This window comes from Bos indicus, chromosome 18 (genome assembly GCF_029378745.1).
Source record: "Bos indicus isolate NIAB-ARS_2022 breed Sahiwal x Tharparkar chromosome 18, NIAB-ARS_B.indTharparkar_mat_pri_1.0, whole genome shotgun sequence".
Lineage (NCBI taxonomy): Eukaryota > Metazoa > Chordata > Mammalia > Artiodactyla > Bovidae > Bos > Bos indicus.
The window spans coordinates 9,342,691-9,356,346 of NC_091777.1; the positions used below are offsets into that span (position 1 = coordinate 9,342,691).

At 43.0% G+C, this 13,656-nt stretch overlaps 1 protein-coding gene across 1 annotated transcript; it reads right to left on the reverse strand.

Moving 5' to 3' along the window:
* Window positions 1-916: 916 nt before the first annotated feature.
* Window positions 917-12,726, reverse strand: MPHOSPH6 (M-phase phosphoprotein 6). Its single transcript, XM_019980098.2, has 5 exons — window positions 12,608-12,726; window positions 10,269-10,381; window positions 4,444-4,534; window positions 2,048-2,142; window positions 917-1,614 (listed from the first exon to the last, which is right to left on the reverse strand). Exons 1-5 carry the CDS (start codon window positions 12,704-12,706, stop codon window positions 1,482-1,484), a joined length of 531 nt encoding a protein of 176 aa, XP_019835657.2. The 5' UTR covers window positions 12,707-12,726; the 3' UTR covers window positions 917-1,481.
* Between the last annotated feature and the right edge of the window lie 930 nt (window positions 12,727-13,656).

Sequence of the window (13,656 nt, forward strand, 5' to 3'; positions counted from 1 at the left end):
AGTGAGAGGAGCTGTTCCCTTTGCCTCCACTGATTCCAGACGGTATGTTCTGACCATGGGGAGAGCAGAAGACCCATCTGAGTGCTCGGTGACTCAAAGCATCAGTTACATTTTGTAGGATAAGAGTGTCGTATCCCACCTAGGGCCCAGTGCGTCGCGCCTTCAGTAGACCACTGCACTGTCCTATTACGGTGCCGAGTATCAGGAGGGTGGATGAGATGTTCCATAGATTCAGGGACTGTGGTGCCGGCCAAGCGCCGTGGGAGACTTCCAGCTCATGCCTCAGGATGTAGAGAGCAGGAAGGTGCGCCTTTCTCACCTTCACGATGAATTCAGACCCAAATTAACTTCAAAGTCACAACTTTTTTGTAACTCACCAGAGAACTGCGGTCACAGAGCAGTCTGAATCTAGGGAGACTCTGAGAGAGAGGAGGAAAGCACCTCTTTCAATTGCTAGAACATAATTAGATGAAATCAGTATTTCTCAGATGTCCTAGGTAAACATCTCCAGACGGACAGACACACATACACATTTAATTCCATGGGCCTCTCATTTACTATCTAGAATAAGGTTCAGATTAAGAGATGGTGTCCTGGTTCGATCCCTGGGTGGGGAAGATCCGCTGGAGAAGAGAAAGGCTACCCACTCCAGTATTCTGGCCTGGAGAATTCTGTGGATAGTCCATGGAGTCACAAAGAGTTGGATACGACTGAGTGACTTGCACTTTTGAGAGGCAGTGTGGTTGGTGGTAAATTTTACTGGGTTGAACTATCAAAAATTGATCACTGTTTTTGGCCCATAAAAGTTTCAATTTAATATATCACCATATTCTAAGTTAATAGCTATTGGACATTACCAATTGGACAAAAGTTCCAATACTGAATTAGACTAAAATTATTTGATAAGACAACAAAAAAGCATATGAAAACAGGTATTTATTATAGAACCATGTCTAAAAATTAAGTAAAGGCTTAAACAACAAGAAAAAACTTAATTCCACACATTGACATTGACTTTGTAGCATGAAAATACTTAGCCCGAAGAGGCAAGTTTGTTCTTGATGAATTAACATATAATAAATTCTCATGACATGATTCCAAAATATACATATGAACTGACTTGACATGTTTATAAACATAAAGGCAATTTAAACACTGGTATTAGTTTTCACGAGTTCAATTTCAGGTCAGTGACTGGAGAGTTATATTAAAAAAAAAAATCTGAGACAAAATATTCTTTAGGAAGCTACCACATACCTATGTACATTTGAAGACCAAGGGTTTAAAGTCCACTCTTGATGAACACCGTTAAGCAAAGGATGTATAACATCCATCACATGTTTGTTCCAAAAGCAGCATGTTTCCAAAAGTATACATTTCTTTACAAATAAACATTACGCCATTAATAACTATAGAGGAACCTACAGAGTTGAGTTCCAAAATATGCTCTCATCCCTGAGCTATATGTTAAGGCCTACACTTTAATCTTGGGGCTTTAAGAACATCTTCTTTGCTTTAACTGGTTTTATGTCTCCATTTTCATCTTCTTCGTAAATGGCACGGTCTCTTTTCTTGGCAAACTTTTTCCCAATTGTCCCCACCAAGGTCTCATATCTGTTAAGATGATAAAACGGAACAAGTTTAGTTTCAAATAAAAAAGGAATCAAAACTTGTCAAGACTATCAAATCAAATACACAACAAAGAATAAGAAAAACCAAAACGATGATTAAAAGAAATAATCTGATTTAAAATTCATGAATTTCTCTGTGAACAATTATTTTTTTTTGGTTTTGCATTATCCTAATAAATTAAGATGTATATTTTAAAATATGTATTAGAAGCAGCACTAGAAATTAGCCCTCAGCTGCCAGCCTGTGACAGGTATGAATCCACCCCAGGTCATGTTAGAAAAAGCAGGAAGTCCCCTTTCTGCTGGGGTTACTCCCTTCAAAGGCAGGGCAGACCCATCACTGGGTGGAAGGAGTGTAAGCGTGAGTCAGTGAATGCTGGGCTCAGATTATAAACCTGGTCTAAGGTAACACTTACCTTCTAGCCATTTCTTCATCTGACACATCGAGCTCCACTGTTTGCTCTTCAACTTCTTCTGCTTTGTTCTTAGTGTTCATCTGAAGCATTAATTTCTGAAAAAAACACAACGGTGGTGACTAGCAGAGTCAGAAAAAGCTTGTTAAAAGAACTAGTGCCAGACACATTTGAAGGTAGAGACACAGAATCCACAGCATCTACAGGACTAGCCAAAACTTACTAAGGGAGTCTCTGTAAAATTTAACCAACTTTACTCCACAATATGTTGATATAAGCCAGCTCTGAATTAAAAAAATAATAAGACAAAGCCTCACTAGATTAGACTTACTGTTAATGAGTTTAACCTGTAATTTAGATCAGAAATGTACTAGTTACTTCTGTCTAAAGCAGGCACACTGCGAACACACTGTAGTGAGTGGGGAAAGGAGGAGTAAACTTCATGCATCCTCTGAACTTCCCACTTTTGAGCCAAATGTGAGAAACACTACAGTCTGGAGTAATTTTAAACGCAGCTTGGGTGGTAGCTGGGGAACGAGAGCAGCGAAGTGCTGGAAGGCCAGCACTGGTGTAACGGTGGGGGGCCTCCTCACCCCTAAACATGCGGGTGGATAACACACTGATGTCCACATGATGTCTGCATGCCATGCATCTTTCCTTGGCTTCTTTTTCTCACATTAATGTTTTCTTGATAGGTATCCACCGACAGACTTGAAAACAATATCCTCTTTACCAGAAAGGTGGGACCAGGAAAGGAAAGCAGAAATCACTTTTGACTAGCTTTTCCAACGTTTAAAGGACTGAAGATGAAGCAGTCTCAGTACAAGCTCTGTGGGGGCACAGCCTTTGGTTCCCTGCTGCACTTCCAGTGCTTCCACAGGGCTGACGCACCACAGGTACACAGTAACTATTTACGGAATAAACCCCACGGAAGGCATCCCCAGAAACACACAGATACTATGAAATGTGTCCTAAGTACATCCTGCTTGTAATAAAGTCAGTGCCCAAGTTGGTATCATTCTTTTTATAGCCAGGTACACTGAACTTTTCTCACAATTTACGACAGCTCAGACCTGCATGACCAACAGTTCAAAACCTTTTCCCAGAGAGAATATATTAAGTGTTATAGAGTGCTGGTAATTAAAGTCACTTTCTAATAACGTCCCACATCAAATCTGGAGGGTCAGATCAACACTATTTCCCACTGCATCACTTTGGAGTCCTTGCACCCAATACCCTAGTCTCTGGGCATCAATCGCTCATCATCTTTGCTATCTTTTTTAATCTTTTACCCCATTGCTCTCATTCTCTTCCTAATCTAAAGCTTTCAGCAGGCCAGAACAGGAGATATATTAAAAACAAACACTTCTAGTGTTGATTTTGTGTAAAGTCGATTTTACCACCTTAATTAGCACACCCACTCAAAAAAAGGAGACAAAGGAAAATCAACCTGCAGTCTTTATAAATAAACACTGGTGTTTAGTTTGGCTAACTGTGGTTGCTCCAGGCGTCCTTAGAGAACCAGTTTTCAACCAGGGACGATTCTGCTCACTGAGGGGCCCCTGGCAATGTCTACATAATGTCTGGACACAGTTCAGGTTGTCACAGCCGGAGTGTATATGTGTGTGTCTAGTGGGTAGGGGGCAGAAGTCAGGGATATTGCTCAACATCCCACAGTGCACAGGAAAGCCCCCACCACAAAGGCAATTCTAGCCCCAGTGTCAACAGTCCCAGGGCTAAGTAACCACAGCTTCTTGAGATAGTTACCAAACAAAAGCTTTGTATCACAAACCTCCATGTGGTTGGCTAGCTACTGATAGGAGAGCTTTCAGTATCTGAGCCAGAGTTCTAATAATTATTTGTTAAATGGACAAATCTGTGCTTCTCTACAAACCCGAGGCAGGAAGATTAAAATAAACAGCTCAGTTACAAGGTGAATACTTCCTTTGAAGACAAACTTTCTAAAGAATCATTTACAAATCTATTTATAAGCTTGGATTAAAAGCTGTCCATTAAAAAGTCAAATTATTCAATTTTTAAGTTACCCTTTTTCCATTAGAAAAGACAGATTTATAGATGCCAGAAAATAATTTTTCATAATGGCAGCAAATGAATAAAATCCTGACATTCCTGTAGAAGACCCGAGCTAAAATCCTAACACTTACAGTGGCACTGTCAGGGACTGTATACTGCTAAATTAAATCATCTACTCAATTCTAACATAAAACTAGACTGCAATGCCTGCGATTTCTTTAAATAGCTATGGCAATATTTCAGGACTTGTTATTTTCTATATAATGAGGCGAAATGGTATCTGTTGTGAAAAAACCTAAACCCAATCATTAGCAGAAAGAATTCAATTGGAAAAATTTTAAATCTGAAGCAATTATATTTAATACCTCAACCTCAGGATTAAATCCTCTGAATGACATTCTTCCATAGAGAAGATCTTCACACAACAAGAAACTCTGCTCTTCTATAATGAAACTCCTAAATGAGAAAATAAACCTGTATTAACAGCATGTCTACTTGTAGCAAAGCACAGCAAATAAAAGTCAAGATTTCAAATGAAAAATAGATCTTATGGTTCTCAGTGGAATCAAGGAAAAATACACTAAGCTTTCTAACCTAAGGTTAGAGATAAAAACAGATTGCTTTGGTCAACAAAAGCACTGTGAGGCAAGAACACAGAGCACCTGAATTTTCCAAACGTAAAGTGAAGTTTCCTTGATGTTTATGCTCCCCACCCAAGTTTTTTATTAAATTTGCAAAAATCAGTGTCATAGGTAGCTTTAAGTGAGTGTCTAAGTTGGAGCTCTCAGCTATAAATAACAACGACTGATGTTGGATGACTTAAGCAGAGAAGTAATTTACTCTAAGGACACAGGGTATCTTACAGACACTGGGAGAGCCGGATGAGTGGGACTGGAAAATGAGCAGAAATAAGAGTGGCTAGGTGGCTGACCTCACACCAAAATCATCCAAGTAAAAACGGCGCTGCTACTGAGAGGGTTCAACACTGGACACCACAGAGGGCATCCAGATGCAGGTGTGGATGTTTCAGTGTCCGAAGGGATTCTCCCACGAGTCACCAGTGCATAACCCCCATCCCAAGTGAGCACATCTGACGACAGCACATGTTCTCCTGAACATTTTGTTCAGCATTCTCATAAACTTGAGATTCCCTTTCAACTGGCCAGTCTGGTTTCTTGTAGAGTGCAGGTGATAAAACATCACGAAAGTCTCAAGTAAATCACCTCCCTCAGGAAAGCACCATACATATGCATTTAAGTCTTCACCTAAGTCAAAAGATGGACCCAAATGCCAGCAAAGGATTTGCAGAAGGACCACTGGCCCCTCAGAGGGCTTTCTCATGCATTTCTATTGACTCAATAACATTAGTGTGAAAAGGTGGTTTGTTATCAACAAGCATAGTTTCAATGATGAGGGACACTCATGGAGCTAGCAAATAAGGGAAATATTCCAAAATATAGCTGAAAACATTCTGTATTTTAATTTTCCTGCTTTCATTAATCAGAATCTATGACTTTAGAGCTAAAACATATCCAGGAAATTATCAATTTTGTCAATTATTGCAGATGAGAAACTACTGCTCAGGAAAAAAAAGACACACCTGCCTAGGGCCACGAATAACGAGCACTGCAAAACAGGGCAAAAACTCACTGCTGGGGAGCTAGTCTCTGTGGGTCTCCTTCATTTCCACATGCCTGTGAGTGAGGCCCTAGATGTGCTTTCGTTCTTTTCAAGGATACACGCACAGTGCAAAGCTTTGAAAGGCTGAGCGGCTGTCTCCCTTCTCCTGTTGGAGCAATACACAGACTTGCTTTAAGGCTCAAAATAAGGATACTGCCTCCCCTGGGGCCAAAGGCAAGTCTGTCTGCAGTTCAGTATCAAAGACTCGGGGCTCCTAAGCTCAGGACTTCTCTGTTCTGATGTTAACCTACTGCGGGTACCATGTCATGCTCCCTGGGATAAGAGGAAATGATGCCAACGTGATGCTCAAGCTGCTTGCTGTGCTGTGAGTAATGAAAGTCCTGTCTCTGACTCAGAGCTCTCCTGCCTTCCACCAGTATCCGTGAAACTGTAGCAGGCTGACTTGTTAGTTTGCAAGTAGGGTCAATCTCAGACCTCAGACCTCTCGAAGTTCACCAGGCCACAATACATAAGCACAAGAAGCACAGTAGCCAAAAATACTTTTTAAACATCATCCTGTGGCAGGCGAGTCATTAAACTGGCTGTACTCACAACCTCTAAACCACAGCACATCCTTTGGAGAAAAACAACATGGCAACAACAGAGCAAAATCTCTGATCTGGTAACTTCCACTTCTATACTAAGTATCAGGTTCCCTGGTAACACTCTGAGACAGAGCTCTGCACAGAAGTTTCACTGGGGAGTGCTGGCTGGAAGACACCCCTCTACAGAAGTGAGGGCTGCAAGACTGGGCTGAGGGAGAAGCTGACTTGCAGCGTGGCTGTACCAAGACCTCAGCCCCTACAGGGAGCTCCAGACTTAGGAAGCTCTGCAGCTGTTTCAAGCTGAGGCAAAGCAAGCAGGTCTTAATCCACCTACATAGCCTGGTGACTGGCTAAGGGAGGCATGCACTCTGAATAGTCCTAATGGTCATCACTGAGCTATAGTCCAATATAGCTGAATAGCAACCTCTAGACACCCAGAGCATATACACAACGAAATCTCCAGTTTCAGGGAGATCAGTAACCCTTTGGAATAATTCAGATGGTACTACCAAGTAAAGGTTCACAAACACAAATGAGCAGAAAGAGTGGTTGAATTTCCTAATACTTAAATATAAGGAATCACATATACTGCTAACACTTTGTGCTTTATGCCTAGCATTGTGGTCACTGCTTCACATGTATTACCTCATTTACTTCTCATCACACCCAATATACCAATGACAAGAGACAGGTTGAATAACTTGTCTAAGATCACAAGTAAGCAAGTGGCAGAGGTGGGCATCAAACCCAGGTCTGTCTGTCTCCAGAGCCCATGCACTAAATTAGCCAATCCATCCCACTGTCTGGGGTGTTAAAGCACACACACCTCAGGGCCATGTCATCCATTTGCCCTTCCAGGTCTACTTCTCACCCCCCATAGCCCCCACCATCAGTGCCTTGGGAAGCTGCTCTGAATGTAACACATGGAACAGCTTCCTTCCACAGGCTTACCTGGGCTGGCTGTGCCCTCAGATAAAGATGGCGACTCTTGCAACATGCTCCCTCCACACAGCCCGTCTTCAGATTCAGTAACCACTCCATCCCCTTGACCCTCCAGGCCTGGGGGAAATTATTTCTACTACACAAACCACTGAGGTGCTGCACTGTCCACAGCTGCTTCCCTACCTCTGCCCACACTTTGGTGGTCTCTGTTATACGCTCCTCAAATTACCCAACTTGACAGCTTCATCTCTTCCAGCTCATGTCCCAAACTGATCTTCATTTCTAAACATAAACATGACACTGAATGATGGCAAAAGGTTATTATTAATATTTACTGCTATGATCTGAAAGTTCATGTCCCCCCACAAATTCATATATTGAAATCCTAACCCCCAAAGATGAGGATATTAGGAGGTGAGGCCTTGGGAAGGTGCTTAAGTCATGAGTGTGGGACCCTCAGGAATGGGTTTAGGGCCTTAGGAAAGACCCACAGAGATCCTCAGCCACTTCTACCAGGTGAGGATACAGCAAGAAGGTGCTGGCTCTGAGCCAGGAAGAGGACCACCATCAAAACATGACCAGGCTGATATCCTGATCTTGGACTTCCAGCTTCCAGAGCTGTGACAAATACATTTACGTTGTTTATAAGCTACACAGTCTGTGGTATTTTGTTACAGAACCTGAACAGACTATGTCACATACCTCCCTAGGAAAGGAATCTAAAGGTCATTTTCCTGGGACTAATACGCTATGTTGGGGGGAAAAAAAAAAGAATACTGAAAACAAGATACAAACGGTCTTGCTTTTCATTAAAAATAAGTAACAAAACATCTGGAATACTCTTGAGCAAGTTTAGCCAAGGCATAAAATTAAATTATACCTCCCTACCAGTAACAGTCCCTTTCCTACCAACCCCTGCTCCCAAATCCATACCACCTTCAGCATCATCTGCTCCTTCCTCACTGACATCTTGCCTCCTCTGAGAAGCAAGAGAAAAGCAAGTTGAGAAGTAAGCAGAAAAAACAAAGTACTTTCCTTCCATCCCTCCTGGTGGGACGTACTTTCTATCTTTAGAGAAGGACGTTCAAATTCCCAAGAAAGATCTAGAGAAGATCAGCCAAGTAAACAATGGACAACAACTGTGTTAGAAACAAAAAAATAAATTATAAGGTATGGAAAGGGAAAACATAAGTGTGTCTGAAGACAATAAGCAGCATCTCTAGTGAGAAACCTATACGCAGGTCAGGAAGCAACAGTTAGAACTGGACATGGAACAACAGACTGGTTCCAAATAGGAAAAGAAGTATGTCAAGGCTGTATATTGTCACCCTGCTTATTTAACTTATATGCAGAGTACATCATGAGAAACGCTGTGCTGGAAGAAGCACAAGCTGGAATAACCTCAGATAAGCAGATGACATCACTCTTATGGCAGAAAAGTGAAGGGGAACTTAAAAGCCTCTTGATGAAGGTGAAAGAGGAGAGTGAAAAGGTTGGCTAAAAGCTCAACATTCAGAAAACGAAGATCATGGCATCTGGGCCCATCACTTCATGGGAAATAGATGGGGAAACAGTGGAAACATTGTCAGACTTTATTTTTTGGGGCTCCAAAATCACTGCAGATGGTGACTGCAGCCATGAAATTAAAAGATGCTTACTCCTTGGAAGAAAAGTTATGACCAACCTAGATAGCATATTCAAAAGCAGAGACATTACTTTGCCAACAAAGGTCCATCTAGTCAAGGCTATGGTTTTTCCAGTGGTCATGTATGGATGTGAGAGTTGGACTATAAAGAAAGCTGAGTGCCGAAGAATTGATGCTTTTGAACTGTGGTGTTGGAGAAGACTCTTGAGAGTTCCTTGGACTGCAGGAGATCCAACCAGTCCATTCTGAAGGAAATCAGCCCTGGGATTTCTTTGGAAGGAATGATGCTAAAGCTGAAACTCCAGTACTTTGGCCACCTCATTCGAAGAGCTGACTCATTGGAAAAGACTCTGATGCTGGGAGGGATTAGGGGCAGGAGAAAGGGACAACAGAAGATGAGATGGCTGGATGGCATCACCGACTCGATGGACGTGAGTTTGAGTGAAATCTGGGAGTTGGTGATGGACAGGGAAGCCTGGCATGCTGTGATTCATGGGGTCGCAAAGAGTAGGATACGACTGAGCCTGAACTGAACTGAACTAGTCATTTGATAAAACTTAAGTAAAACTACTATACCACAGAGGCTATCAAGGTAAGAAAAGAATCAAGGAGGAATGATAAACAGCTTTCAGAAACATTTAGAAAAGTTCACTAATGATGTGAATCATCACTCCTTCATTAAAAATTTATCATGCATCAACCAAGCTTAGAGGTGGAAGAGAAATGATCTAGTGTGTTATCCTGTTTCAGTAATAACTATCTGGTGACCCTCAGCAATTTACCCTCCCTTAAGCTTCAGTTTCCTCAACCATAAAATGGGTGGAATGATGTTAGCCAGCTCTCAAGTTTGCTGTGAGGATTAAATAATTAAGAGACATAAAGTGCTTTGCCCAGTTCCTAGTATATACACTAAAGACTCAATACATGTTAGCTAAGATGACTGGTATTATCAGTAAAAATTAAAAAGAAAACAAATAAAACACTCTTGACTTTACAAAGCTCAATCTATGGAGAACTCTGTTACTGAAACAAAACTGGAGAGACGTGAAGTACACATATAATCTTCAGAACTTAATACAATAGACAGCACATTGCAGATTTTCTTAGAAGGTCCCCAGCTATCACCAGAGACATATGGCTTAGATTCCTTTATTCTAAATAAGGAATGTAAAAAAAGAACAATGTTATAAATGATGGCAAGCATCAATAAAAACATATAAATGCAAGTAGAACTCTTATAGACTTAATGATTAAAAAAAAATATTTGCAGGGCTAACTCAAGAAACTGAACAGGTATCAGTTCATGGGTTTTATGTCACTGGAATGATAAATCATATTTACAGGCATGTGAACGTCCAACGTATCATAAAAAACCTACTCTTTCTCTTTCAGCTCAGGCAAATCCAAGTACCAGTGCTCTTCACTAATGATTTTCTTTTCTTCCTCTTCTAGTTGTTTCTTGGTTTCCGAGTCCAGTCCCCTTTGCATGAACTGTCAAAACATAACAAAATCAGAGTCAGCAACTATTTTCCCCAACAACCTCATTTCTCTGGGAATCCCATCTCAAGGGTGGGGATGGGGTGACCAAGCAGCTTAGCTGACCAAGACAAGAGGACTTCCAGTACACTAGAAAATAAACAGTTTAGTTCAGTCACTCAGTTGTGTCCGACTCTTTGCGACCCCATGAATTGCAGCACGCCAGGCCTCCCTGTCCATCAGCATCTCCTGGAGTTCACTCAAACTCACGTCCATCGAGTCGGTGATGCCATCCAGCCATCTTATCCTCTGTCGTCCCCTTTTCCTCCTGCCCCCAATCCCTCCCAGCATCAGTCTTTACAGTACTAAATCCTCAACCCTCTCATTCTTGCTCTATATTTAGCTCTGGCTGAACAGCTACACTAGATAAGGAAACCTAAAGCAGCTGCTCCCTTGCTTCTCATAGGATACCCCACTTTATCTGTATACTCTGTCTCCCGCTGTTCTGCCAGAAGGCTTTTTGTTGGCAATGGCCAAACTTGCCAGAGAAGCTGGGTAATTGTTTCTGTCTCTTTTGCTTCAAGTGTCCAGTTGAGTGTTCCCAAACCACCCAAGCAGGGGTAGATAACTTTTAAGTTAACTTCTTCCTTCAAAATTACAGAGTCAGATTGTTGGTCTGAGCCCTAAGCAGCCAGCATACCTTCATCTGACTTATTCCAAGACTAAAACAACTGCTAAAATCTTCCCAATGCCTGCTTTGCCAATATACTTCCCTGAAATTTATATGATTACACACCATAAGGAAAGAACCCCCTCTGTTTACTGAAGATCCAAATTTTGCTAATATGTATCAAAGAGGTACTTCAAAAATGATTAATTACACTACTAGTCACCCTCCGCCCTCACTCACCCTATCCATCCCAGGTTATACTCCAGCTCAACTCCACTCAGGTCTTGCACATGCCATTTACTCTCCAATGTTTCAAAACATTATTCATGCCCTGCTTCCCTTCACTGCAAATTGCATTATTCTGTAAACAAGACATTTAGCAGTTTGCATCTAGATAGTGGTGTTCAGTGACAAGCAGTACAGAGTGGTACTGATAAGTAAGAGCAGGGGCTTCAGAGCCAGACTGCCTGAGTTTAAGCCCTGTCTACACTTATGTATAAACTGTGTAACTTTGGGCAAGTTACCTACTTCTTGTTTCAGGTGCCTTGGCTGTGAGAGAGGGACAATAACCGTACCCACCTCAATCGGTTATTATGTGGCTTTCCCGCCTTGTAATATGCAAACCACTCAGTGCCTAGCACATAGAGCTAGAAATGTCCGCTAATACTGTTACTTAAGTTTTAAGGCTTACATGTTTCTCCTGTATTAATTCCTGTATTCATTTTATCTACCCTTGTCCGCACACCTCATCTGAAAATCAATTTTGTTTGAAGTTGGTGACATAACTTCACTTTCACCTCAACTGTTAAAATTCTCTCTGTTCCCACCACCACTGAAATCCTTCACCCAGATCATCAGTCCTAGCTGGTGGTTATGACTGCAGTTTTGTCGGGTCTTTCTGTCAGCAATGTATTCTCCACAGGACAGTGAAAGTAACGGTGAAAACTTAAGCACAGCTCGTGATACTCGCCCCGGTGCTCAATCGCTTCCCAATGCTCACAAGATAAAGAAAAAAAATTCCTAATCTGCCCTAAAATTCCTTCCTTGCATGCTGTGATTATTGGCTTCTTTTCCAGGCCCATTTCTTGCTACTTGCCTTCCAGACAGACTGAATGACCTTTAGTTCTCTGAAATTACGGATTTGGGGTGGAGGGTTGCCTCACCAACTTCTGAACTCGCTTCTCCCCCAGTCTGTGACGCTCTGTCCCCCACCCTCCCACCTACCCTTCAGTGTCTACTAGATGCCACTACCCGCAAAAGCCCAAGTAAGTTCCAGGGGCTTCCGGCGCTTCTAGCACCACTGCGCTGAGTACACTATATTTTAAGTGCCTGCTTACGCGTCTGTCTCTCCTATCCGACCGCCGGTTTTAAGAAAGAATCCGCCGAAATTTATAATCCAGTTCCCGGTGCCTACAACAGAGCAGGCGCTGCTCAGTGAATGAATGAAGGCGACAGCTGTAGGTCCTCCGGGGCTTCTCTAATGCCCTCGTACGCCCGCCGCCTAGGCTCCAGCCAGGTCGGAAAGACTGGGTATCCCCACCGCCCAACCCGCCTCCCTCGCGTCCCCGCACCTTCATGCGCAGCAAGTTCTTGGACAACTTAGTTTTGCGCTCGGCCGCCATACTGACTCCCACCGGGCGCCGCGGTCTGCAACTGGACCCACCGCGCATGCGCGTTTCTGCGTGTGCGTCGGCGCCGTCATACGTAGCGTGCGTCCTCCCGCCCCCGTCGGCTTCGCCCCTGTTTCTCGCGCTTCGAGGTGGCCCGCGCTTTTTGCTTGTCGCCTCAGGGAACATTTGACTCAGGAGGTGCTTTCTTCGCGCAGAAGCCCAGGGTAAACACGGCTGTCAAAGCAGGAGTGAGAGCAACTTGACGCCGAGAGAGAGGGAGAACCCAAAGCGGCTGCTGCCTCAGGAGGCCGTAGTCCTGGGCGCCGTCGGCCTTCCCTGAGGGCTTCGATTGGTTCCCTCAGGGCTGAGCACCGGCCTCGTGCCACTCGCTTTACAGACCCCGTCTGGCCGCGCGCCGCAGACCCAGTTGCCTTGGTGAGAACTTTGAGACAGTGACCACACCAACCATTCCCCCTCAGTGTTTCTAACGTGGCTGGCGGGTTTTCTGTGGCACCTTATATGTGTAATAAGTTCATTTTCCTGAGAACCCCATGGAGCCATCATTATCCTCTTGTTGCAGTTGAATAAACTGAGGTACAGGGAGGTTCCAGAACCAGCCCAAAGCCAGGGTGAGGGAGGTGGGGGTAAACCCAGGCAGTCTGGCTGCTGAATGGCCTTTACAGTGTCAAATCCACCTGTTGACTGGAGTGTGCGTCTTTAAACCTAAGTGGCCAGTTAAATAGGAAGAATAGGGAGAGGTGTATGTCAAATACACGAGCATGAGAACATGACCTTATTTTCATAGGAAGAGTTAAAATAACTTTGCCAAGATGATAGTTTTAATGCTGCGCATTACCATCTAAAGACAGTTTTCACGCCATTCATAGCTGCCACACTTTGAAAAACACCCATCCTGATAGCTCTTCCGCTGATAGCGTGCACTGTATAATGAATTCTTGTGCTAAGTACCGCATGTTTTCTATTTTTTATTATTTAAAATTTTTTTTTAA